This window comes from Dromiciops gliroides, chromosome 4 (assembly GCF_019393635.1).
Source record: "Dromiciops gliroides isolate mDroGli1 chromosome 4, mDroGli1.pri, whole genome shotgun sequence".
Classification (NCBI taxonomy): domain Eukaryota; kingdom Metazoa; phylum Chordata; class Mammalia; order Microbiotheria; family Microbiotheriidae; genus Dromiciops; species Dromiciops gliroides.
Window position 1 is genome coordinate 468,632,405 of NC_057864.1, and position 27,756 is coordinate 468,660,160.

The following is a 27,756-nucleotide window of genomic DNA, read 5'->3' on the forward strand; positions in this document are numbered from 1 at the left end:
ATTAGCCCTTGCTGCAATATTCTCTTCTGGAGGTTGGTAGTGCACCCCTTCCAAATGACTTTGTCTTTGGTCTGCCTGCATTTTGCATTTATGAATCTGTTCTACACATGATTTCCCTTCAATAGAATGTGAGCTACTCAAGGGCAGGAACTATTTCATTTCTGTCTTGGTGCCTCAGGGATCTAGTATGGTGTCTGGTATATAGCAGACTCTCAGCCAATGTTTGCTGAATGGAAAAGGAGAACAGATGCACATGTGTGAGTTGAGAAAAAGAAGGTGGCATTCCAGACAGGAAAGCAACATGGGCAAAAGTCACTGTGTGTATAAAGCCTAGGAGGTCTTTGGCTCTCGGGTGGTTCTCCTGGAAAATGTGTTGTTTTAAGATTCTATGAGCCAGGGGCAGCTAGGTGGTGCAGTGGATAGAGGACCGGCCCTGGATTCAGGAGGACCTGAGTTCAAATTCGGCCTCAGACACTTGACACTTACTATCTGTGTGACCTTGGGCAAGTCACTTAACCCCAATTGCCTCACTCCCCCCCTCCCCCAAAAGATTCTATGAGCCAAAACAAGTTCTGGTATATGACTCTAATGGGATACTATTGTGTTATAAGAAATGATAAGCAGATGGATTTTTTAAAAAACCTGGACTTACATGAATTGATGCTGAGTGAAATGAGCAGAACCACAGCATCAACTACATTTTGTGATGATCAACTGTGATAGACTTGGTTCTTCTCAGCAATACAATGCCAAAAGACTTATGGTGGAAAATGCTCTCCACCTTCAGAGAAGGAACTATGGAGTCAGAATGCAGACTGAAGCAAACTATTTTCACTTTTGTTGTTGCTTTTTTGTTATTGTCCTTGTTTATTCTTTCTTGCATTCCTCCCCCCCCCCCCCGGGCGGTCCTGTTTATTGTGGAAATATGTTTAACATGACAGTAATGTATAACCTATATAACCTATATCAAATTGCTTGCTGGCCCCAGGAGGGGGGAGGGAAGGAAGGGTGGAAGAAAAATTTGGAACTCAAAAATATCTTTACATGTAATTGAGAAAAGTAAAAATTAAAAAAAAAAATGCTCTGAGCCAGTGGAGAGCATGTCAACCTGAGCCACAAACACAGAAGTCCCTTATCCACGCTGGGTGATCCCAAGAGGTGGAATGAAAGAGTCAGGGAGGCTTTGGTATCTAATGTTACTGTGCTTCACTAAAACATCTAAGAGAATAATTATCCTTAGAAAGCTCTCTCTTAATGTATGCCATAAATGGTAGTTGCCATGGAAATTGCCTCTATGAGCAGATTATATTAATAGGCAGCCTCTGTATTCTTTAGGAATGGATGGAGGGGAAAGACAAGAGGGAAAGGGCCTCTCGCGCTACTAATATATACTCTCTTCTTGTAGATAATTAAGTTATAAGGCATTGCTACCCAAACCAACACTCACCAGGGTCCAGCGCCCTGTGAAATGGCATCGCAGGATCCAGGTGTGCAGGAAGATGGCTTCGATAGACCTCGCCCGGTGCACCGCCTCTGTGGTGGGGATCAAAGGGGCTGTGGGTGACCACGGGGTCCACCCCTGGGACTGGAGACTTAGATGGCAAAGGTACACTTTCTCTTTGGGTAGGAGTAAGTGTAGATTTCCTTTCATGATTTGTAGACTTCCCAGAAGAAACGGCAGCTGAAAAAGTAGCACCAACCATTAAGACAGACAACATAACTTACATTTACAGAATTGAGCCATTTATCAAGAATTCATGTGAGCACATACTTTATTTTGTTTTTTGTTTGTTTGTTTTTGGTTTTTTGTGGGGCAATGAGGGTTAAGTGACTTGCCCAGGGTCACACAGCCAGTAAGTGTCGAGTGTCTGAGGCCAGATTTGAACTCAGGTCTTCCTGAATCCATGGCCTGTGCGCCGCCTACCTGCTCCACACATACACTTTATAATCTTAAAAAGAAGAATTCCATCTATAAGAATCATTTTCTATTCAATCTGTGTACTTGTGTTGTTTAAGCTCACCAAAGTCTAGGAATATGACAGACTATACAAGAGGGGCCCATTGGAAATACTCAATATTTGAATGACACTGAACTAGCTGACACATGAGATTCTGAAAGGAGGACCCCTTTTGGAATATGGCACTAAGCCGCCCCCCACCCCCATTTTATACTTCTTGTTTCCCCAGCACTTAGTACAGCGCCTAGCACGTATCAGGACTTTAAGAAATAATTACTGGTTGACTGATTTTGAAATGAAAAGTGGGCAACATGCTGACTATAGATGATCTTTTCCCACTCATCATTCAACACTACCTCTTCTCCCACTAAATAACCAACACCCGCTTGATTGCCTTTTTAACCTTTCTGATTAGACTCTTCCTCTTTTCCCCAATGTCATAACCTTAGTCTGAACAGCCTTTACTTCCAGCCATGTAACAGCCTCCTATATGGTCTTCTCATTTTACTCCAATCTCATTCATAACTTTCTTGTTAGCGATTGATTAGACAAAGCTTCTACTGGCCATTATAGTGAATCCGAACTCCTGGGCTTGCCCTCCCTGCTCCTTCCCCACCACACTAACACACATTCCGTCCAACCCCTGCTAATTCACCTCCAACACAGACTAGAGTGGACAGCTAGGGTCAGAGTAAGCTTTTGCTCTCTATCTACTTTACTGGTTGTCTCTCCTATCCACCTCCAATTGATTTCTGGCTTCCTTCAAAGCCCAGCTAAACTCCTTCCACAATGCCCCTCCCCCCCACCTCCCCAGAAATGGGCTTTGTACCTTTGTTGATGTTCCCCCAGGTTATCCTCTATCAATCCTATTCTCACACAGCTGGGTGCTGGTCATCTCCCCCATTAGACTGGCAGCTCCTTGTCTTTCTTTGTATCCCCCTATGCAAAGCACCATGGCTGGCGCACAGTAGGCTCTTAAAGGCTCTGCTGTATGTCTCACTGCCTTTAAAATCATGCTGGAAAGTGAGGGCCATCCTTGATGAAATGTGAGGCTCAGTGACATTCTCCAGGAATATGAGGCCTGGGTCAAGTCACACTTTAAACTGCATTCCCTCCTAATTTATACAAATAAAATCATGTTGAAACAAGTAATAGGGGCAGTGCTGAAAGTGAAATGTCATCCTAGAAACAGCAGCTCCACCCACTGTGCTTTGCTGTCTATGCCGTGAGCATTGTGGGGGAAGCACCCAAGGGTGAGGCCTGGGGCTCTGAAGGCGACTTAACTGGGAAAGGCTTCTTAGCTTTGCCTGCATCACGCCATCCCTCTAAACAACCTCTAAGACTGTGTCAACAAGGTTACTGTCTATATTACTTGATTCTTTACACATTTGTATTTTTTCTAAATATCGGCATGCTGTCCTATCCCATGTTCTTCTTTCACAGAAGCCTCTAACTTCCACAAACTTCAGTCCTGGCTCTAGTGAGTACTCAGTAACTCCTGATGACTGAGCCTCTGAGTTCAAGACCAATGCCACATGAACAGACCAGAGAGTGCAATTAGCTGCCAACAACCCAACCACCTCTCAGTCTCACTGCAGCAGATGAAGCCAGGAGTTAACATCAATCAAATTCCCTGAGGAAGTTCGGCCCCAGGCTCAGTCCCTTCTAAGGAGGGTTTGATGCCCATGAGGACCCGGGGTCATCTGTGTGACTGCTTGGGTCACAGACAGCTCTTCCGCTGCATCTCTGTGGCTGGGGCTGGACTGAAAGGCCTGTTATTTTATTTTTGATGGAAAGAAACAGAATGACATACTGAGCTCACTTCTGAGTAGTTTAAAAGCTCAACTACAGAAGCTCCATAGCTATGGGATGGCGGAACTTTGCTTCTGAATCAGAGGGAATTCGCCTGACACATCTGACCATATTGAGAGTGTGATCTTAACCTAAATTGCAATCTTCTGGTAAAGTATAGACAAAGGCACTTTATAAACACACTAACAAAAATGTTGGATAAGGCAGACTAAAGAGAACAGAGACCATATTACATCATTTTAATGTGAACAAAACAAAGAATGCTTTCCCAAATTAAGGTAAATATTCCAATTGTGTTGAGAAAAGGGACAATTACCAAAAAGAGTAACAGGAACCTAAAGCAAGCTGTTTCCCCCAACAGAATTTAGGCTCTCCAAGAGCAAGAACTCTCCTTTTTGCCTCTGCCTAGCACCCAGTAAACACTTAGCCATGTCTGGTGATTAAGAGAGAAGTACAGCATCTATCAGAACTGAAATCTGTTTCCACATTCATTCTGGACTCATGTTAATTTAAAAATTTCAACTTGTGTGGTATATGAATACAATGGAATACTATTGTGCTGTAAGAAACAATGAGCAGGAGAACTGTGGAGTATAGATGCTGAATGAACCATACTATTTCTTTTGTTTTGTGTGCTATTTTTTTCTATTTTGAGGTTTTTCATCATTGCTCTGATTTTTTTCTCTCTCTCTTTTTTAAAAAAATTAATAAAGTATTTTATTTTTTTTTCCCGTTACATGTAAAGATAGTTCTCATCTTTTGTTTATACAAGCTTTACAATTTCAGATTTTTCTCCCTCCGTCCCCTCCCTCCTCCCTCCCCTAGACAGCAGGTAATCTGATATAGGTTTTATATATATATATTGATTTTTTTCTCTTATAACATGACTAATGCAGAAATAGGATTAACATTATATATATATATATATATATATATATATATATATATATATATATAAAAATAAAACCTATATCAGATTACCTGCTGTCTAGGGGAAGGGGGAGGGAGGGAAAAAAATCTGAAATTATAAAGCTTGTATAAACAAAAGTTGAGAACTATCTTTACATGTAACAGGAAAAAAATAAAATATTTTATTAATTAAAAAAAAAAATTCCAACTTGAAAACTGCTAATTGTGAGTGATATAAAGTTCAATGAGGAGGGTAAGACAAGGATGCAAGAAGACCATACCATCAGAAGTTCTGTTCATCATGGGGGACCCTCTGGACACTGTGCTCTGATAATTCCCAGGTGTTCTCCTTGCACTGGTGTCATCATAAATCCCAGGACTCAGTTGTGCTTTGGGAGGTTCATGAAGGGTTGACCTTAGAACAGAGGGACCAGAGCTAACGACTGATGTATGTCGGGAACGGATAGGTTCTCCTGCTTTTACATCTTCATATTTTCCTCGTTCGACAACCTTGATGTTCTCTGGAACCATTTCCAACTGAGGCAGTCCACGAGGGAGCTTGCTAGGGCCCGTGATTAGGGACTTGACATTATGTTTAATGGCAGATTGACTGGAGCTGCTTTCGTACTTTATGGGTGTGCCCTAAAAAGAGAAAAACAAGCAATAGGAATATTTTCCCCAGGCTATGAAAAAGACAATAAAAAAATTTAAACTCTTTTTACTCTCTGTTTCAAGGATTTGATTTGAACAACCTAACTAGATCTCTTTGTTCCGAATACAGTGCATGCTATGAAGAAAATAAATAATTGTTATTGTGATAGCTTCTATATTTCTAGTCCTGACCCCACCCCCACCTGTCCTAAAGTTGTGTTATGAGCTTTGGATCTTATTTTCTAAGCCTTTCTAGAAATGTGGAACAAAGATGCACTGTGTGTTGGAAGGGGTGCTAGATTTAAGGTCAAAGAATCTGGGTTCAGATCCTGACTTTGGCAATTGCTTCTGTAGCAAGTCACTGAATCCCTGTGGGCCTCAGTTCATTGATCTCAATGGTCTCTTCCAGAAACTAAACCTACGATTTTCTGACTTGAAGTGGGATCGCCAAATGCAAAGACATTATTACCTGAGAAATGGAACCTTCGATTATGGGCCTTGTACTCTGGATTACTTCTGGAGTTTTTCGGCTTTCCTGACTTAAAAGATCTTGCCTTGGAATTTCATGAATTGACCGTCCCATTTCCTTGATGGTGGTGACACCATCGTATGGTTTTCCTTTTGTAATAGCTCCTTCAAATGTGCGGATGGGAGGACTCTCTCTTTTAATCTGTTTGGGATATTTAAGTCCTTCTTCAAAGCTTTCAGTCGTGGCTCTTGGGGTGCCTTGCAAAGAAAACCTTAAGTGAGTGCTTAGTTAATGCCATTTGAGCAATACCTAATACATTAATGTCCCCACATATGTTAGGCACTCAATTTCTTAGAATTACAAATAAGAGAGGAAAAGGATAGACTGAAAACAGTATGTGACTGGCAGCCAAGAGGTCTGAGTTCTAGCTCCAACTCCACCATGAACAAGATGCGTTATCATGGGAAAGCTACAAACTCTCTGAGTCTCTATTTCCTCTTTTGTAAAATGAGAGTGAGGGATTGGATTACAGCTAAGGTACCTGTCCAGATCTAAAGAACCTGGCGCAACATTTTAGGGCATTTTTTTACATGGATAATAATGATTACCAAAAAGTAGTTAATGAAAATGCCTATAAATGTAAAAGAATGGCACCTATACATTTCCAAATAAGTCAAGTCTATCTCCAAAAAAACCCCCAAAACCCCCCAAAACCAAAAAACAAATCAGGAAAGACTTAAACCATATGAGAATCTAACAGCAAGCTAACCACTAACCCCAGAGGGTAGGCCTTATACACTAAATAGAAATGGAACCACTTTTGTCAGTAAAAGGGAAAGGAATATGTAGTGACGGACATTTCTAATTTACCTTGCATTATAGAACCAGACAGCACTGTTCTCTCTTTAAGATCAGAATGGGGGCTCCCCCTGGGCATTGCGCGGCATATCAACCCTTTTAAAAAGCACAGACAAATAATCAAATACAATGCATAAACATTTAATATATCTGTTACAATGACCATTTACAACGTGTTACAATGTGTCTTCCACGGAAGAATGTTACTTTTTGAAAAATATTTCCCATGAACATTTAATACAGAACAATAACATGGGGTTCACAACACAGAAACAATGTATGTCAAATTTTAAATAGACTCTAAGTAAAAATGGCTGAGGCTAAAAACTAGATTAGATCAACAGCAAAAAGTAAAGATACATTCAAAGTTAAGACACAGAAAACCAGGATTTTTATACTTAGGCAGGGAAAGAGAGATAAATAAGAGAGAAAACAAACAAAAACATACCAAGTTAAATGAGAGTGGAAAAAACCAGGAACTATGAATAGGTCTATCAAAAACAGTCAATAAATACGTGAAGGCAAATCAAGCCCATTAAGCACAGGTATTCCTCAGGGCCAGTACTGGACCCTGTTCTCTCCTCTTTCTGCCTACTTAGGAACCCAACAAATGAACATCTTTAATCAGATGATTCTAGTTATACAGATGGCCCCAAGTTTCAACCCTACTAACAGCCTTCAAGTTGGCTGTCCTAGAGGCATCTTCACCACAACATGTCCAAAACTGAACTCAATGTCTTTCCTCTCAAAATACAGCCCTCTCCCAAACTTCCCTAGCTCTGTCCAAAGTCCTCCCATCCTTCTCAGCTCTCATGTTTATGAACTCAGTATTTTACTCAACTCTGCATTCTTCTGGACCCCAGACAGCCAATTAGTTAGCAGCCACCCCATGCCATTTTTATCTCCAGTGTCTCATGCACCAAACTCCTCCCAGGTCCCATGGCTACCATATTGGCTGAGGCCCTCATCAACCCTGAATTATTGAAGTCTATCCTTCAACCAGCTGCCAGAGATTTTCTGTAAGTGCAGATCTCACATGTAACTGCCCACCCAATTCAATCAACTCAGGTGACTCCTGTTGGTCTCCAGCACCAAACAGAAATTCATCTGTTTAGATGGGAATGCCTTTCATGGCGAGTGCACAGCCTATCTTTCCAGCCTTGATGAACATCATTCACAATCGAGCAAACTGGTCTTCTCTCTATTCTTCATGCATGGTACTCCCCTTCTCCTGTGCCTTTATGTTGCCCCCCCCCCCCCGCCTCACCCCCCCCTTCCAGCCTATGATGCTTCCCTCCTTCCCCCTCAAAGAATCTCTTTATTTCTTCAACCTCCCTGCTCTCCCTCCCAAATTAACTTGTGTGTTTGGCTGCTTTGCATCCATTCACTCTGTATTAATTCTCTATGTTCCTGCTCTGTCTCTCCCACTGTAAGTTGCTTGTTTCTTTATATTTCTATCCCAGCCTAGCATAATAATCTATGGTACATCATGAGCACTTAATAAATACTTGTTGCTTGATGACAATCCTGAGAAAACGATTCAACTGAAAGTAATTCTTTTTTTTGGGGGGGGGGGGGTGGTTTAGGCAATTGGGGTGAAGTGACTTGCCCAGGGTCACACAGCCAGTAAGTGTTAAGTGTCTGAGGCTGGATTCAAAGTCAGGTCCTCTTGACTCCAGGGCTGGTACAAAGTGATTCTTAAAGAGATTTCATCAGACTCGTGTGCTGAGCAAAGATGACTGGATCTGAGTCAATGGGGCTGGGTTCAAATCCTGGGCACTCCCTTTTTGGTGTGGCCCTTGGACAGTTGCTAGGCTTCCCTAGATCTCAGTTTCCAAAATGGTAAATTATGAATACTGGACTCAATGATCTCAAAGGTCCTTTATATCTCTGATACTTCCATGCAAACAAAATCCCTTCCCCTGTTGCCAATCACTCACTTCTTCTTTAAGACTTGCTTTTTATATTTCTACCATTCCAGGGTTTTCTATTTTTGACAGGCCATGAAACCATGTGAGTTTCCTGGAGCACCTGGAAGATGGGCCTTGCTAGGAAGGGGAGGCGGCATCTGATACCAATCACCAATGTCCCAGAACCCACTCTGCCATTGCTACAAGACTGAGGAGGAATGAGCCCCTGGAAGGACTACTCCTGGAGGCTGGAGGATGAAAGCCGTGCTCCAAAGCCTTCAATGTCTCCTTGGCCCTCTCCCTCCTGCTCCACCTGACTTCCCACTGCCGGCTGCACTCAACCTTCCAGGCCCCTGCAGCTCCAGGAGCTACACCAAATTCTCCAAGCCTCAGCCCAGGGGCCACCTTCTCAGGGGCTGGAGAAGAGGAGTGGCTTCCTTCTCATCTCAGCACCAATCAGCACTTTGTGTGGTGCCCTGCCCACTTTCTCGGTACTGAACGTTTTCTGGAATTGGATTTGGGGACACAATGCAGCACCCCAAATGGATTTACTGGGAAAGCCTTATGGACTAGTTCTGAAGAGTGACTTTTCCACAACGTCGTCTACCAAGCTTTCTTACAAGCACCTGCACTTGTAACACGTGCTCATGGTGGGCTGTTTGGCATAGACAATGGTCTCTTCATCTAACTGGCACAGTAGTGAAGCGCATCGAGTTACCTTCCAGGGGGGCTGACACAGGAGACTCTCTCACTGACATCCCTTGTTTGATGTTTCCCTCCATGGAATCATAGCTTCTCTTTAAGCTGATTTCATGAGCCGCTCTTGGACTCCTAGTTCCTTCACGGGCATTCTTGATATCTGCAGGATGTAAAAACAAGTTTGGCCATTAGGCAAAGGTTCAGTCAGAACACAGAGCCTCTAAACCTCACAGTGAACTGTACGATACAAACTAGAGGAACATCATTTCACACTTCTCTAAATGTAAGGAAAACATGTTCACAAAGCATGCCTGTTCTGAACGGCCCCTAATTTTTCTCAAAATATAAACAAAAAACCACAAGCAAGTGAAATTCTTCTGACTAAACCAAAAAGTTTATTAAGTCTATACAATGGCTTTATAAGAGCTACTTAAACACTTCAAGATTCTCAATTTTATATTCCAGGAAGACAATAAGAATTAAATTTTTACTAGGGTTTTTCAAGATGATATAGACAGGGGTATCATAATTTCCATTTTACTGACCTCTATCTGGCTATTCTATCAAAAATGGATGTTTACAGATCATTTTAGGAAACATTTGCTCTTGTTAGTTTTATAAAAAGCAATTTCAAGTTAAACCTTAAAAATACTTCCTTGGTCAAGTTGTTGAAAATTGAAGAAGAGGTGAGATTACATGACTCTGAATATCAAAAATTCATCTTTCTAGGGGCAGCTAGGTGGCGCAGTGGATAAAGCACTGACCCTGGATTCAGGAGGACCTAAGTTCAAATCCAGCTTCCGACATTTGACATTTACTAGCTGTGTGACCTTGGGCAAGTCACTTAACCCTCACTGACCCACAAAAACAAAACCAAAATTCATCTTTTTATCAAGGCAATGCCATTAAATAAGTTAAATATTCCAGGTAAAATCCAAAGTGCTTCCATGGGGAAATGGAGAAAAAGGCTGAGCAGAGAGTGAGAACTCAGGCAAATCTAGACTTGGGTCAGGAGGCAGAACAGTAAGGGAATGTGACATGGCAGAGAAGGAAGAAATAAACAGCTATTTCTGAAGAGAAAAAGTCAGTCCAGGGGAGAGAGGAAATGCTCGGGAAAGAAATTCTAAAGACAGAATAAGAAACTAATGAGAAGGCAAAGGAAAAGATCTTTAAGAGGCCTGTGTGGCTGTTCAGGGGCTTCACTGACTTAGATTTGCCTATGACATGTACAGAAGATGGAAGCAAGGGAAGCAATGGAGAATGAATGCAAAAGTATAGTACTGCAAGTATGGCTAGAAGCATTGTCCAATTTCAACTTGGAAGGAGGCTTGTGTTTGGTTTTTTTAAACAAACATTTTTATTTAAAGTTTTGAGTTAGAAAATCTATCCATCCTTCCCTCCCCCCTCCCTGAGGCGGGAAGCAAGCAGATCAAGGTCATACGTGAGCAATGATGTAAAACATTCTGGAAGGAGGTTTTGAGTTTGCCAGGAGTCAGTGCCTGGCCCTTGGTGGTTGACTTAAAGTCGAGGAGAGCACAGCTGTCAAATCTGTAAATGACATAAAACTGGGAGGCACAGCTAACATGTTGGATAATGGTGTGAGGATGCAAAAATGCCCCAACAGACTAGACCACTGAGCAGAATCTAACAGTGTGAAATTGAATAGAGATCAAAGTCATGTATTAAGCTTAGGAAAAAGAAAATGGGCCTCACAAGTCAAGATGCAGGCAACTTAGGATAACCTGAGTTCAAATCCTGCCTTGAGACACTTACTAGGTATGGGACGGGGCAAATCATTTAACTTCTTCAGCCTGTTTCCTTATCTGCAAAATGAGGCTGATAATAATAATAGCACTTTCTCCATAGGATGGGTGTGTAAATAAAATCAAATGAGATAAGCTCTATCAAACACTGTGGAAACTTTAAAGCACTACACAAGGGCTAGCTAGTACTGCTGTTGTAGTTGCTTTTATTCTGCATACCAGGCTTTAACAAGGTCCCTGAAAAACTGGAGAATCCAGAAGTGAACATACAGAAAGGCCCCCAATCATATTCTCAGATAACATCTGCACAAGGAAAAGGGGCTGTTATCCCTAAAGAGAAAACTCAAGAGGGGACACGAGAGCTGTTTTTAGGCATCTGAAAGGCTGACCCGTGAAGAAGGGATGAATGAGGCTTGTTCCTGCCTGGCTGGGGAGGGAAGAACCCGGCCCGGTGGGTGCAGGGTGTAAGGATGCACAGAGCAGCTTCCTACAAAAGAACAATACTGAGGGCTCCCTGCCAGAGGAACCTTCCCAGGCAGGCTGGAGGAGGCGTGCGGGACTCTTCTTCAGAGAAGTCAGAGGACCCTGCCCCTCCTGAGATCCCCCACACAGCTCAGCTCCGCTCCGCTACTTACTCTCGTATGACAAGATGTGGCCGCTCTTGCCTTCATAGATCACATGGCCTTTGGACACTGCTTCCTCGCGGCTCTTCTCCGGGCTGCCGTCTTCCATAGGGAGCCTAGAGATTGCTCCCTTCCCCACTGCTTCTGCTTGCATGGCAGTCTGGGACAGAGCCGGAGTACCCTGACACACACAAAAAAAGAGATTCCCTTCTGAATGGACAACTTGAGTTGGAATCGAGATATGACAGAACCCAAATGTCTTTTCATTTCCTATTTTACAGATAACAGTGACAAAGCAGCAGAGCATGTAGAGGGAGAACTAACCAGGAAGCCAGGAAGACCTGGCTGATTTAATCCTGGGCAGATCACTTCAGTCCCGAGTGCTCAGGGCAGTTCTCTGGCCATAGGCTGCAGAGGAAATGCTAGACTCACTGGGAGACAGCATCCTCAACCAGGAGCTTCCCTAAGTCAAGGGCTTCAAGAGGCCCAGGCCCTGTCTTTGTTCTGCTCCCTTTAGATAACAGCAGTGGTGACCTGAAACCCTATTCTCAGAAGAGGGAAAGAAATGTACAGAGAGAGCAGAGAAAGGACGTGCTTAAAAAGCAGGACAGCATGTTTGCGTCTCGCTGCTCTCTGGTGCTCAGGAAAGGACTCTTTCTTTAGGCTGCTAAAACCTGGAGCAAAATTTCTGATGCCTGCAAGCTCCTTAGAGACAAGGCGTGCTGTCGAGCTTCTTCTCCATTGTGTTTCCCACCATGCCTCACACGTGGCAAGGGTGCAAAGAGGGTCTGTGGCCTGAATGAACACTTATGACACCTGACAGTTTATGGTGGGTCCTGGATTACTCAGATCAACAAGAAAAGTGACTTTTAATCTCGGAATACCATGTAGATTCTTTATTGCAAACATGCATATGTTCCAACAGGTATTTCACACCACATGCTTATGGGTGTTTATGTCTGGGATTCAGTCCTTCGAATTTTAGCCCAGTGTGGACATTTCCCATACCAACGAGGATCAGAAGCTCTTCGGTAACTCAGAGTTTTGGAGACTTGACCGGGTACTACTAAGAGGGGTAAGTCTTTCTGCCTCCACCCACTTGGCTAAGTTCAGGATGCCCCAGGGAAATGAGCGCACAAGCCTGCCCAATTCTGTCTTCTAATCAGGGCTTGTTGGTGCAAAGTTAAAAGGGGAAAACAGACACTTTCTCTTTCTTGGCAGTTGTTTCTCTTAGGGGAGCAAAGCATGTCTGAGTTTTGTGTGTTGTTTTTTTTTTGAGACAAACTAGACTGAGAGAGTAGGGACGAAAGAGAACTAGGGGAGTTTGTTCATTATTTTCCTAATTGTGACAATGAAGGATCATGGAGAAACCCGCTCCTTAGCTCAGAATAACCAAAAAATGCAGACAGGTAGGTGAAAAGCCCCTAGAGCAGGCCTCTGTGGACAGTTTTCCAAATTTCCCAAAACAGAATTTTGCTATATTGGGTATGAAGCTTTCATTTCAGATCTTCAGGTTAAATTAACATTGTAAAAAGGGGATAGGAAAACCTTTTCTAATGACCAGCTTGTAATTCATTCAGCCCACTGAGACAAAAAAGGCCTGAATTCTGGTGCTTAGGATATAACTACGAGAAAACAATTCATATGTGATAATTCACAAAACAATTTAGAAACTTGTCTTTCTGATCAAACTCTCAGCCCCCACAAAATAAGTTTACAAAAGCATCAAGCCCACATTCCTTCACCAAAAAAAGGACAAAAAAACCAAGATTGTGTCTTGCTTCCCCTCCCCAGCCCCTTCTCAATTCTGCCTGTGTATGTGTATGTGTATGTGCACATATAAATGCCTAGAGTCAGTCCCACAGTGGAAAACTCGATAGGGAGGCCATGTAGAAAGTGCCTTTCCATATCAGACAATGCCTCCAGTCCTGCTTGATGCATCCCCACTTCCTGGAGTCCCCCCTTTGAATCAGGGGCTGAATCTGGGTGATCTCCCCGGCATGCAGAATAGTGCTCACATTGGTTGGTCCCTTTCCTCTCCCATCAAGGCTTCTGCTCTGGTTCCAGCCCTTATCATGTCTCACCTGGACCCCCAACTAGGCTCCGAACTGACCTTTCCACCTCCTGTTTCTCCCCTCACCTATACATCTCCCTCAAAACTGCCAAACAGAGAGTTATGCAATGCACCCCCATTTGTAAACATCTTCAGTGACTATTTATCGCTTCTAAGAAAAAATGAGTATTATTTCTAGCCCTCCACAATCTAGCTCCCATCTACCTTTCCACTCATACCCCGCACCCCCCCAGCCCCGGCCTGGGCAAGTATTCTAAGGATACAACAGCCCCTGGTCTTGCCACAAGGGACCCCCGTGTCTGAAGTAAGATACTCTCTCCTCTCCCCCCAGAATTGCAAGCTTCTTTCCAAACACGACTCAAGCTGTTACCTCCTCCCTGAGGCTTTCCTGGCTCCTTCAGTTACTCACACTCTCTATCAGATTTCTATCTGCTAACTTTGTGCAACTGCACTGAACTTGGTTTTACTGCCCATCTGTAGAGTGGGGACCCTTCTGTGGCAATGCAACACAAGCCCTCTCCCTTTGGCTAATAGTGGCATGCAATGAAAACGTTCAGAAATGAGACAACTCTGCCATCAGGCAGCTGACAGACTACGCTCATCTTCCCTGTAAAGAGTTGGCTGCATTATTTCTATTTTGAAACAAGTAAAGCTTTGGGGTCCTTGCCAACCGATAGCTTTCTGATAATTAGAAGTTGGTAAAATTACCTGAGTGATAGAGCCCCGAAGAGAAGGGATACTTTCAACAGGAACTTTGCTAGCTGGGGTTCCTCGAGTGATACTTCCTTCTTGGATGGCTGCCGTGGCACCTGGGTCAAAATGAAATCAATGGCAAAATGGTATCCTTTCAGGTAAAATCGTCCAGTATTGAGAATTTGGAAGCACCAAAATTATGGGGAGATAGAGATGTGACATGATGGGTTTTGAACAATTATTTTAGGAGAGCTATTCAATATGTATTTAAAACAAAGGGAGAGAGTTATCACCAAATAGCCAAGTTTAAAGCAAAATCAAAATTAGAGAAGTGAAATAAATCCACCATTTATGGACGCCCAAACCGAAAGGTCTACGTGACTACCGACTGGCCTCATTACATTACTTCCCTGGGAGCACTTCTCTTCCTGAAAAAATGACATTTCTCCACCCATCCCGTCCCAACAAGCGTTACCTCTGACAACACCTTCATGCTGGGCCCTGACCAATAAGCCCTCGGGCTGGGAGGTCTGACCTCGGGGCGAGAATTCCTCCTGCTTGATGTAGGGCATGGAGGCGGCTGGTCAAAACAAGAAAACAAGGAGGTCATCACCCCAGTGGCAGGAAAGGGGTGCTTTTGCCAGTGCGCCGAAGTGGGTGCCCTCGCTCCTTACCAGGCTTGGTGGGTTCCTGTTGCCGTGGCAATCCAAGTGATATAGACCCAACTGAAGGCTTTGCTGGTTCTGGTGTGTAGGAAGGTTGGCAATGAGAGGTTAAATAGGTGCCAGGAGTTCCCTGAAAGGATAAGGACTGAATGAGCAGGCTGGCTTCCCAGGGCACCCAGGAAGGCTTGGGGCTGCTATGCAGGCAGATTTCTCTCTCTAAAGGGAGTTCTTGATGTTGTGTTCCCCTAGATACTAGATCTAGTAGGGAGAAGCTGTCATTACTGCTTTCCCTAGAACTTATAAAAGATACAACTCTCCTTTGAAATGAGTGTAACCACGCACACCCGGTTGCCATATCGTAAAGGAACCAGTGTTCTAATTGTATAAACAAGACCTCACTGATGCTGTGGGAGGTGTCGCGGAGGTGCCAAACTGAGAGGGACCAGAGGTCCTCTAGCCCAAAGTCATCGTTTGATGAACCTCCCTAGCAGTATTCAGCCAGCAGATCCTAGGGTCCATTCCAATGGCTGGAGACATTTCAGAATGTTAGTAGCAGCATGAACCTGAAAGCACTCGGTGCTCTCCTTTAGGAAGCTGAAGCAGGGAGTCTCCCCTGGCTTTCTCACAGGCACCTCAAAGGCAGAAGGCCCCAAACCAGAGTCTTTCTCCCTAAACTTGTCTCTCACTGGTTACTCCATCTTCGGCTATGTAGACTCTGGTTTCTATCTTTGACTCTTTCCTTCTCCTCAGCTCTTGCATCCCATCTGTTCAGAATCCTGTGATTCTGTCTTTGCAATGTCTCTTACCCCGACCCCCACCCCTCTCTATTCCCACTGCTTGTAACCCTAAGTATGAGGGACTGATATCATAGGTCTGGGTCAGTGCATCAGTGGCCTAGTGGGGGCAGCAAGGTATTGTCACGGATAGAGCGTCAAGCTAGAAGTCAGGAAGACGAGTTCAAATCTGCACCCAGACATTTTCTAGTTGTGTGACCCTAGGCAAGACACTTAATCTGTTTGCCTCAGTTTCCTCATATGTAAAATGGGGATAATAATAGCATCAACCTCCTAGAGTTGTCGTGAGGATCAAAGAAGATTAATTATGAAATCCTTGGCACAGAGACTGGTACAAAGTTAAGTGCTATGTAAATATTAGCTAGTAATAATAGCTAATAAGTTCTACTACATCCATGCTCTCCCACTGATATACCATTCATATACTAGATCTGGTCATGTCACTCTTATTCTCAAAAATCACTGCTGGCTGCTAATAATCTCCCAAGTAAAATTCCAATTTCGCTGCTAAGCATGCATGGCAGGCTGGATTAATACCAAGGATTTGGATTCGGGCAGATCTCAGTTTGAATCCCTCTTCAAACACTTCCTAGCCATGTGTCGCCCTGGACAAGTCCCATGACATCTAGGAAGCCTCGTTTCCTCATCTGCAAAATGGGGACAGGAGCCAGCCCACCTCCCTCACAAGCTTATGTGAAGCTCAAGGCAGACAACGCCTGCTGCTGGCAAATTTAAAGCACTGAAGGACTCTTGGCTACTTCCAGCATCCTCCACAATCATGTCACCTTCCCTTTCCAGTCTGATCTTAGACCATCGTTCCCACTGAGCTCTGCTTTTAAATACTCTGAACAGACCAGAAGGGTCACCACTGAGGCAGATCACAGTTCCTCCCTGCCAGGCTTCCTGCCCTGGGGGACTCCCAAAGGGCTGGTGCAGGGGCTCCACCCCAGTAGCCTGGGCCTGCTTGCCCGCCTGCCTCCAAGGATCATCTCGGGCAGACTCTAGCCTCCTCTCAGCACTCTTGATGCCCCATGGGGGTGGGGGGAAGGGTCCTCCTCACCTCCACATCTACTGACCTTGTTGCCTTTGTCTTTCCACCTCTTTTTTTTTTTTTTTGGTGAAGCAATTGGGGTTAAGTGACTTGCCCAGCTCACACAGCTAGTAAGTGTTAAGTGTCTGAGGCCAGATTTGAACTCAGGTCCTCCTGAATCCAGGGCCAGTGCTTTATCCACTGCGCCACTTAGCTGCCCCTCCACCTCTTTCTTGGCCAGAATTCCTGTTCTTCATTTAAAGAAAGACGCAAAGGCTGCCTCCTACACTAAATCTTTCCTGATGCCCATAATTTACAGCCTCCCCCTGCAGACCTCATGTTGTATATTTTCTAACTCATTTAACCTACAACATTGTATATTGTACTTATTTGCATAATCTTCTACCAAGTTAGAAATTTGTTAAGGGAAGGAACTGTTGTAGTTAAACTTTGCATCTTCCTTGTCCCCTGGCATTATGCTTTGAAAACAGGAGGCACTTAATAAAAGTTTATTAAATGAGTAAATGGTAAATCAAAGTCTAGACACTCCTGACACTTTGGTTCTCTCTGGGGCATGCAACACATACCACTTTCTAGACAGTGTTTTTGGTTTTTTTAGTGAGGCAATTGGGGTTAAGTGACTTGCCCAGGGTCACACAGCTAGTAAGTATTAAGTGTCTGAGGCCGGATTTGAACTCAGGTCCTCCTGACTCCAGGGCCGGTGCTCTATCCACTACGTCACCTAGCCGCCCCTAGACAGTGTTTTTGGAGGGTCCTTGGGGATATTATGACTTACTAGGTATAATTAACTGTACAGTAAAGACAGAAAAGTCTTAAAAAACCCAACCCAACAGTGTTCGGGAAGGAAGTTGGCTAGGCCAAACAAGAACGACTTTTACCTGTGAGATGGAGCCTCCCATAATGAATGATGGCTTTTCAGTGGCCACGGTGGTTTTAGAAGAAGGGATAAGCGGAGGAGGCGGCCTGGTGGGTCGAGTCGTCGGAAGTCGAGCAGTGTCAGGGAGGCTCGTTATCACTTGATGTGGAGCAGGCTGGAGGACTTGTAAAGAGAAAGGAAAACTTAAAAACAACGTCGGCTTCTTAGCTAAAACATAAAGTGAAACATGATTAGCAGCTGGAGTCCTGGCTGACGGTCCCTATTTCCTAGGTGCCTCTTTCTGACGATTTCTTGTTTTCCCTTCAGAATTGAGGTCATCGCTGGGGCTGGTGAATCTGTAAAGCACAACTACCCTCTCTCCAATGACAATGTTTAAGCTCCTAGGCCAAACACATCATCTAGCTTGTTTCTGTTGATTAAACATCTCATATTCTTTCCAGACCCTGAACAGCAGAAGCAAACTTTGTTTAGCTTTTCTCCAAGAGGCCTCTCTCACTACTCCGGACTTCACAACTAAGGTCACCGTAAAGAGATGCTTCTTGGGAAGAGCCTCCATTACTCTTTGGCGCAACTATTTCCACCTCCTCTTTATATGGAAAACAGGCAAAGACTATAGCTCCCACGAAGTGGATGCTGGGAAACCTGAAATAACTGAGGCTTTCATAAAGTTCACAAATGCTGTATGGCCATCATGAAGACAGCTAGGGGAACCAAAGTCACAACAAGACACTGAGACAGGAAAGGCATTGTTGCAGAAATGCAGGAGCGAGTGAAGGGGCATTCGATTCATCTAAATAAGACCCAAACGTCTCCCGGCTGAAGGCAGATTGCTGGCAACCACTCCGCACATGAGCAATATTTACCTGGCGGGACACTATAGCGAGCGGCACTCCTATCAGGCTGTGGAGATGCTTTACTGACTTCTCTTGGAGAGAGCCTATGCGGCGAGGCTGACCTTGCTGCAGGGTTTTGCATCTGTGCTTCCTGTTCTATTGCACGTTTGACCTCAGCATGAGGCAGAAAGGCGACTGATTTTCCTAAGAAAGTTAAAGTTACCAAAATGAGGGAAGGACCTCAAATTAAAATATGAAGGACCTAGCCCCTATTATCCCAGGTGGGGGCAGTCCAGCTATTCTAACAAGTGAACCATAGCAGCAAGAGTCCGAAAGCCTCTGAACACCCCACCCCCAACGAAAATCCATACTAAGATGGAAACCAGGAAAAGGAAAGCCAAACTAAAACTCTCCAAATTACCTCAAAAACAAAGTCCTTATAGCCAAGCAAAAAGGCTCCTCTCTTCATAATGTAAAGGAAACTTTACCACACCAACCAGATTTGTAAATGCAGCAATTATATCAGGAACCCAAGACTATGGCACCAATGCCAGCACCAGCACTGTGGCACCAAGAACCTTAGGTAGTGGGTCTGCAGGGCTTGGGCGGCTCCAAGTGTATCAAAGGCAACCTGTCTTCTCAGGCCTTTTATATTATTTAAATTAAGTGTATCTATAGGTAATTTTAGAAGGAGATAAACTCTCGGATATAAACTGAGCTAAGCCAACAAAATCAACATCTGGTTTTTAAAAATAGGTGCTGAAACTGAGACCAGAATATTTAAATGTAACCAAATGTAAAAGTTTTAAAGGGTATAACAGGCTACAAATTCAACTTCAGAAGGCTGGCAGAGATTTTGTGTCAACTAAGATTTCCTTCCACTACTTGCATATTCATTTGGTTTAAATGCAAAATTCAGCTATAGCAATTTTAGTATCAGTCAGCCTACACAAGCCCCTATCATCACTTATACCTTTCATGGAATTTTCTGTTTATTTTTAATTGGCTTCTAACAAAAACAGACTTCAATGGAAACCTGAATCTTGACTACAGAAAAATTTTCTTATAATTTATTTATTTGACCACATTATCCTCCCCAATTTCAGAATGGGACCAATTAAGTTTAAAACAGTTAATTTTATTATGGAAAAGGCCAAAAGCTGGCAATTACAAGGTTTTCTTTTTGTTCTAAAGATGGAAACCAAGAATATTCTTCCTGAGTTGTAAAAATCAGCCTGTGGACAGTGCTAAAAAGCAATCAGAATGCTTGTCATTCCTTCACTCTGAACAAATCCCAGTTTTAGAGACAGGTAGTAAGTTGCTGAACCCCAGACGCTGCCTGGAATACTGCAGATGTCTGAATTTAACAACAATAGATAAGAAAGGGCAGGAAAGAACTTGGGACTTGAGTATGCACAAGAGGGTGAACTACTCCAGTTTTAAAAGAACCTCTAAGTGAGGCTACATCCACAGGTTACTGGGCAGAAACAGCTTTAGACAGATGGAAGAATCAAATGTGATCAATGGAGAGAAAAGCACACCACAACGAACAGAGATTGGACTCTTTTTTTTTTTTAAGTGAGGCAACTGAGGTTAAGTGACTTGCCCAGGGTCACACAGCTAGTAAGTGTTAAGTGTCTGAGGCCGGATTTGAACTCAGGTCCTCCTGACTCCAGGGCCGGTGTTCTATCCACTGCGCCACCCAGCTGCCTCGAGATTGGACTCTTAAGAAATTCTGATTGCATGTTAGCTTAGCCCTGACAACCTGATGCATCTTACTACTGTATTGTAATTGTGACTGTGTTTGTGTGTATATACACATGTGTGTAACCTTTGAGAAAGGAAAAACAATTCGGCCAAACCTAAAGAACTGTACTTCTTAAAACAAATAAAATTAATTGCACAAGAAGCATTAGGTTGCAGTAGAGAGTGAGCAGGGGATGGGGATCTTAAAAGGCCTCCCTAGTCCTGGCCTGGCCATTTCTAGCTAGGAAGCCTCTGGCAGACAATGCTCATCACTCAGAGACAGATAAGCTCCTCCATCTGTAAATGAGGGGAATAGCGTTTGTCTCTTCCCTCACAAGGGTGGTTGTAAGACTCAAATGAGAGTCTGTGCGAAACACTCTGTGAAATGTTAGAGGGAGAGAGAAGTACCGGCTGATTCTGTTTTCTATGGCGAGTCATTTTATCAAAAATTTCCTTGGTTTCCTAATTACAAAGTTATAGCATTACTTGTCATTTACCTTCAACATTCCATGGCCATGGCCTGTTTTTGTTGTCATTTAAAAATGAAAATTTTTAGATTGCCTTTGATGAACTGAATATAATGGAAACAAGTTGGACTCAAAAGATCTGGGGGAGTATACAGAATGAATGAACTGAACTGTCATAAAATCTTCTGGTTCACTTGGGTCAGCTGCTCAAGCATGTGGGGAGCCCAACCACACCAATTGATTACTGTCAAGGGGTTAAGATCAATGGTGGAATCATGAAAATCCCAATATCAGCCCCACGTGCATTGGGATTACTGAGCAATTTAATGAGACTTGACATTTCTTAAACTCCTAACTTCTGGTTTCTGTTTGACTTACTCATACCATTCAGATCCAACCTCAAAATTCAACCAAGTATATAAAGTATATAGATATAAGTATATGCATGTCTGTGTATATAAAGTATATGTATAAAATATATATTGAAAAAGTGTGTGTGCGCGTGTGTGTGCGTGTGTGTGTGTGTGTGTGTGTGTGTGTGTGTGCGTATTTAAAAAAAAATTTTTTTTTTTAAAAGACCAGAGAAAATGGCAGGGACCTAAGTTTCTTTTGGGCGTCTCAGATTTTCCCTCATGTACAGGAAGTCTTTCTTTTTTATTAGTAAATTTCAATCACATGCACAACTTTTTGGCTCATTCATCCTGAAGCAGAATGCTATGAGTTCAATGTGTATGACCATTTTGGATGATAAATTAACTAAGAGGTTGTTGCCACAATTGCCACAATTTATCCAAAGCCACTTAAAAGTAACAAGTTGACATTAAGTTGCTATATGCTCCTTCATCATGTCTATTATGCAGGAAATGATAGCTGCCAAATCTTTCCTAAAAGGTCTTCTTCCAGTTAGAACGCTCTATTGACAAGGACAATCTATGTGTCTATAGCTGGGAAACTGCACATAATGGCAATATCCTCAAATCCCACAAGATGGGGACGTTTTCATCTGGAAAGCAGATCTTGGATTCCAAAGACACCCCTGCTCCATTCCCCCAGCTTGCTTTGCCCTCCTTTTAAAAGGATGAAGAGATAGGCTTGAGAAGGCCTAGGCATACAACCCAAAATATAATTGTTTTTTGGCACTTTGCTATAACAAATTTTGGCAAAAACTTCCATTCTTATTATTTACAGGAAGGAAAAGGCAGGCTGGCGAAGCATTGGAAATGCTGTCTTGCACGCCATAGTTTTTCACAAGTCTGTCATTCCAAAGCTGACAGTTCTTATTTACATGGGTAAAATCTTCCCGGGGGGCTTATGAATCATCCAGATAAAGAGGAAATGGCTCAATATAGATTTTCTAGAATCCTACCCTACCCAACTGTGCGGTGCTCAGAGCGGGTGGGCAGTGACCAAGAAACAGGGCTCAGCAGCAGATCCGAAATTTCACTCCTGATTCAATGAAGAATCATGTGACAGCTTTCACTTGTCATGAAGAGGAAATGTGGGAGACCCGGTTCTGGGGCTGTGCACAAACTCGGATCACTTAAATCAGATGCAAACATCGTAGACTGCAACCACTTTTATTTTGCATGTTAGATGTTGAATCCTCATTTGCTCCTATGATTTAGCAGAATTGGAGGCCATAAGCATAGTTTTGCTAAAACACTCAAAAGATGTAAATTGAGAATTACACATGACTTAACACCGAAAATATTACCTCATTTTTTGGTAGATATAACTATTTCATAATAGAACTAATTTTTAAATTTCAATTTAAGGAATAGAAAATACTAACCCCATTTTTCCCGTAGTGCCAAGTTTTTAGGTTCAATTCTGCTTATCCATCAAATAGAGTAATAAGTCACTAGTTTTTAATGGTGGTTTACAAAATAGCTAGAGTGTAATGATAGGGCTGCCATTCACAAAGTTCATTCTAGATGCCTTCTGTGGTTTACCTTCCTGGGGGGCGGCGGGTAGAGCATGTGCTATGTCCCTGCTGCCCAATACCTACCTTCCCATTCGACATTTGGACTCCCAGACCGTCGACACTCTGGATCAAGCTGTTCTTGCCTCTGCCGCTCCTCCAGGAGGGCTGACTCATGCATGGCCTTAATGTGTCTCTGAAAAAGAGCATAGCCGCTCACAGGGGCGCCGACGGGTACATTACAGGGGGCACAGGAGACCTACAATGAGAATGGGGAGAATGGGCTAAGGAACATGCTCAAGTAACCAGTATCGTACAAAGGCAGCACAATCGCCACCCCTAAGTATGTGGCAGAATTTTGTGAATTACTTCTTTTTTTTTTTTTTTTGGGTGAGGCAATTGGGGTTAAGTGACTTGCCCAGGGTCACACAGCTAGTAAGTGTTAAGTGTCTGAGGCCGGATTTGAACTCAGATCCTCCTGACTCCAGGCCAGTGCTCTATCCACTGTGCCACCTAGCTGACCATGAATTACTTCTTACAGCAATGTCCCCAAATTACTCCTTTTCTAAAATAAAATTTGAATTTTGACAGGGCTAAAAAAATTATAATACTAAATACTACCTTCAAAAATAAACACTAAAGATTGGAAAATACTGTGTCCACCAGGGTGAAGTGGAGACCATGGAATGACTAGAACTTTTGCTCTAATAAGTCTATTCCTTTTGATATCTGACATTTGAACAAGGGTTGAACCTGGAGAAGATGACATAATCAACATCAAAGGCCATCCCCATGAAGAAGCAACATACTGAAAAACAATCATGTTAAGAATTGCTCACAAAGTTAAGTCTAGAGCGCAAGGGAGAGAAGCGTGAGGCATTTCTCCTCTGAGGGTCCCTGGAAGGGGAGGGGAGGCTGGGGATGCTGACCTGCAGACAGGTCTCAGCAAGGATTACATGACAGCTCCTGGCAAGTATCTGAAGGGCTATCGTGTAAGAAGAGACATTTCACTGGTTCTGTATGGCCCAACTGGGAAGAAATCTGGAGCAACTGAGAGTTTTAGCAAGGTAAGTTTGTGTTTGGCTTCAGGAAAAGCTTCTTTATTAGAACTGTCCAAATGGAAGAGGAGATGCTGTGGGACAGGGGAGGTCTCCCCTCAGTGATGGTTTTCAAGAAGAAACTCTAGGACGACTTACAGGTTTGTTACAATGAGGATAAAATTCTGTCATTCTTCTTTGTCTCCCTCTTAAAGAGTTTCTGCCACTCTAAAACACCTCCAATCCCCCTTGGCCTGTACACGCATGTGTGTACACACACACACACACACAGAAAAAACAAAACCTATGGGAATGAAAGGGGGTGTCCTGGAACGAGTTTTCCCTTCTCACAGGCACTAGAAGCAAAATCCTTCACATAAGAAATGGAAATTTAATATAACCTACCTCAAACCCTAGCCATATAGCACTGAGAACTTACCATTGGTGGTATAACAGCAGCTCGATGATGAAGCTGTTGTAGGTCCATTGCAGTTGGTTTTATGGGAGAAGGGACTAACACAGATCCAGTCGGGTTTAATAGTGAAGGCTTTGAATCCATAGGGAACATCCTGGAGTCAGAAATAAAGAGCAAAGCAAAGTTAGGAAAAGTTTCTTCTCCTTAAAGAAAAGCTTAGAGCTATTTCCCTTCTATTAATATTAATATATACAATTTACTTGTGAGTTAATTAAAAGATGGTTCTTAGGATTGTGCTGAAGAGACAGAATGATTCTAACATACTGATGCTACTTCATACACCGAAAGTTCTTTGGATTTATCCTGAATTTACACAAAGGAGGTAGAGAAACAGATGCCACTGTCTGGCAGAATGCCAAACTAGCCTGGAAATCTAGGCATGGGGTCTGCAGCACAACTTTGCCACTATCCTAGGCACATCACTGGTCAGGATCATGCCTGTGACCAGACCCAAGGACTTATCTGCCAAAGATGTTTGGGATTTTAGAAAAGAAAGTAACTGGGTCAGCTAGGTGGCACTGCAGTAGATAAAGCATAGCCCCAGGAGTCAGGACGACCTGAGGTCAAATTTGACCTCAGACACTTACCTAGCTATGTGTCCCTAGGCAAATCACTTAACCCAGCCTGCCTCCCAAAATAAGGAGAAGAAAAAAAAGAAAGTAACCAAGACGATTTTCATTTATAAAATGTCAGAGTAATCAGGAATGATAAAAATGGTGACAATAATCATGTACAACAGCATACAAAGAGAAAGACAATTTTAAACAGATAAGGCTACATTTTCCATCATGATTTCTTATTTTCAATATTACACAAATATGTGTTAACTACAAGGGTGATTCAAGTTCTAAAAAGTCTATTAAGACTGTCATATAAAAAAAAAAAAAAGACTGTCACATCCTATCACTAAAGGACAAGTGAATACACATTTTTTTTTTGGCAAGGCAATTGGGGTTAAGTGACTTGCCCAGGGTCACGCAGCTAGTAAGTGTTAAGTGTCTGAGGCTGGATTTGAACTCAGGTCCTCCTGACTCCAGGGCCGGTGCTTTATCTACTGTGCCACGTAGCTGCCCCGAATATACGTTTGGTTTTTTGGGGGGTTTTTTTGGTGAGGCAATTGGAGTTAAGTGACTAGCCTAGGGTCACACAGCTAGTAAGTGTTAATTGTCTGAGGCCGGATTTGAACTCAGGTCCTCCTGACTCCAGGGCCAGTGTTCTATCCACTGTGCCACCTGGCTGCCCTGAATATACATATTTTTAAGGAACATGTGGAATAATTTTTCAATTAAATTTTATTTTGAAATGAAGATCTCTTCTCTCTCTTCCATCTCCAATTCTCTCCCCCCACCTTAAAAAAGCAAGAAGACAAAACAGCTTTTAAACTTAAATTCAGTTTTTTAAAAACAGTTTTTAAACAAATTCAGAAGGGGGCCCTGCGCAAATCGCTTAACCCTCATTGCCCCACCCCCCCCAAATTAAATTCAGAAAAAGCCAAATTATTAAAAGGGATTGTTGAATCCCTAAACATTACTTCCACAGTCAATTAATTTTGACTTATCGCCACCATTTTAAACTGTTCCGGTATAAAGTTTCATTACCTCAAGGCAATTAAGGCTACAGTCCTTGGTTCTTAGCTCCCTGCTCTCCAAGCAGAACCCTCCCTTGGCCATCTTGGCCCTGTAGCTGAGGATCAATTCCCAACACTGTTCTCTAGTGTGCAGCTCCTTGACCCTTATCCTCTTACCACTTGGGCCTCAACAAATCTCAGCTCTCAAGTTACCACCATTTTGCCTTTTTGACTGATACTTCTTATTGCTAAATGCCCCTGTTGGAAGTTATACAGCCATGGCAACTATAAATTGGTTATCTTCTCTCAGCTGGGCCATCACTGGAGCACTCTGATCCTTTAATTCTTCCCTAACTGGCTGCCTACAACTTCTCTTCTCATGCTGCTTTAATGCTTATACTTCACAACCTGTCGGGAGGGATGGACCTTCCCCTCCTTAGCCTGTTGCCACCTCTACTCAGCCCCTTCATCTCTCCTGTCTCCTCCAGGAGTCTGTGCTCATGCTCTTGCTCTCTCTCCTGCTTGCCAACCCCACCCTCCCCTCCTTAATCAACAATTTTTCTGTGAAGTTTACAAAATTTCTGGCTTCACCAGCCTTAAAAGACCTTCTGACCCTACAATCACCTTAACCTATTATCCTACATCTCTCCTAACTTCCATTATGAAAACATAACGAGAAAAAATCTGCTGCCTCCCCATTTTCTTCCCTACTGATGTCTTAATCCTTTGCAGTTTAGCTTCTGACCTAATCACTTAGCTAAATAACAGTCTCTTAATTGTAAAATCTGCTTTGTCTTCATACACTCCTTCTAAGTGCCAGCCACACTGGTGCTTCTGTTATTTCCCAGAACTAGGCCCTCACTTTCCTGCTGCCATGCCTAGACCCCTTCCTTTCTCTCTTTGGCCTCCTTATTAGTCTCAGTTCATTCAAAGCTCAGCTTATGTGACATCCTTGCCTGCCCTCCACACCCCAACCAGATGTTGGCCCTTCTTCTTTCCTCGAGCTATTGTGCTAATGTGTATTTTAACCCATCTCTCCCCTGCACTGACCCTGCAGCTCTGTTAAGACCAGGACTCCTTTTATTCTGTAACCCCAGTCCCAAGGCACAATGCCTCACACCTTGTAGGCACTTAATAGGAACGAAGGTCAGTCATCTTGCAGACCCCCATGTCCTCTGCCTTCTCCAGATGCCCTAACATCCCCCCAGCTGGCAGCTGGCCTCCAGGCCCAGGGCAATGCAGACTCTCTCTCACCTCTGCCTCTCAGGAGGTTCTCCATCTACATCTTCATCTGCACTACAGGTAGCACTGGAATCATTGTCAGATTGAGACTCGGGCCTCAGGGCAGTGGGAGTCTGGGCTGTGGCAAAGTTGACGTCCTCGGGCTCAGTCTTTTCCTTGGGTCTTTCCGGGTCCTTTTCTTTAGCATCACCCTCTGCTTTCACCTGAACAGTTTCTGGCAGCTTCATCTCTGTGTCACCAGGTTCTGCTTTGGTTTGCCCAGGGAGGCCGCAAAGTGGCTGAGCTTCAGCAGAGGGGCTTTCTTTGTCAATTTCCATGGGCACCTCACGGTTTTCATTGACTTCCTCTTTTACCTGAGCTTCCACGTCTTCCTGTCCAGTGACTGGCTTTGCACTTGGAATGATGGGTGCAGGTGATGCACGAGAACCACCTGTAGTGGATTCCAGTTCTATCGGGGCCTCGCTAGCTGAGCCAGAAGGGGCATTTTCAGCTGGGTCCTCACCTGGCTTGGCACCTTCATCTGGAGAGGGAGAAGGCGCACTCTCTGTATCAGAGCTATTTTCAGCACCTGAAAGAGAAGGACAGCGCACACACACTCAGGAATCAAGGATCCAGTGTCCAGTCCAACTGGCAGGGATTTGGAAAAGGGGACATTTTACCAG

At 43.5% G+C, this 27,756-nt stretch overlaps 1 protein-coding gene across 15 annotated transcripts in view; it reads right to left on the minus strand.

Annotated features, from left to right (window-relative positions):
• NCOR1 (nuclear receptor corepressor 1) overlaps window positions 1-27,756 on the minus strand; it is a 189,107-nt gene that overhangs the window by 26,110 nt on the left and 135,241 nt on the right. For 11 of the 15 annotated variants that reach the window (XM_044002704.1, XM_044002701.1, XM_044002702.1 and 8 more), the window contains 14 exons: window positions 27,107-27,662; window positions 24,250-24,379; window positions 22,861-23,032; window positions 18,670-18,843; window positions 17,808-17,968; window positions 15,094-15,214; window positions 14,895-14,999; window positions 14,435-14,535; window positions 11,665-11,833; window positions 9,286-9,426; window positions 6,670-6,753; window positions 5,800-6,056; window positions 4,961-5,321; window positions 1,448-1,681 (listed from right to left, as the gene is read on the minus strand). In XM_044002704.1, coding sequence (XP_043858639.1) covers window positions 1,448-1,681; window positions 4,961-5,321; window positions 5,800-6,056; window positions 6,670-6,753; window positions 9,286-9,426; window positions 11,665-11,833; window positions 14,435-14,535; window positions 14,895-14,999; window positions 15,094-15,214; window positions 17,808-17,968; window positions 18,670-18,843; window positions 22,861-23,032; window positions 24,250-24,379; window positions 27,107-27,662 — 2,766 coding nt within the window. The remainder of the gene's footprint in view (window positions 1-1,447; window positions 1,682-4,960; window positions 5,322-5,799; window positions 6,057-6,669; window positions 6,754-9,285; window positions 9,427-11,664; window positions 11,834-14,434; window positions 14,536-14,894; window positions 15,000-15,093; window positions 15,215-17,807; window positions 17,969-18,669; window positions 18,844-22,860; window positions 23,033-24,249; window positions 24,380-27,106; window positions 27,663-27,756) is intronic. The other 4 variants (XM_044002710.1, XM_044002709.1, XM_044002706.1 and 1 more) reach the window with 3 other exon arrangements.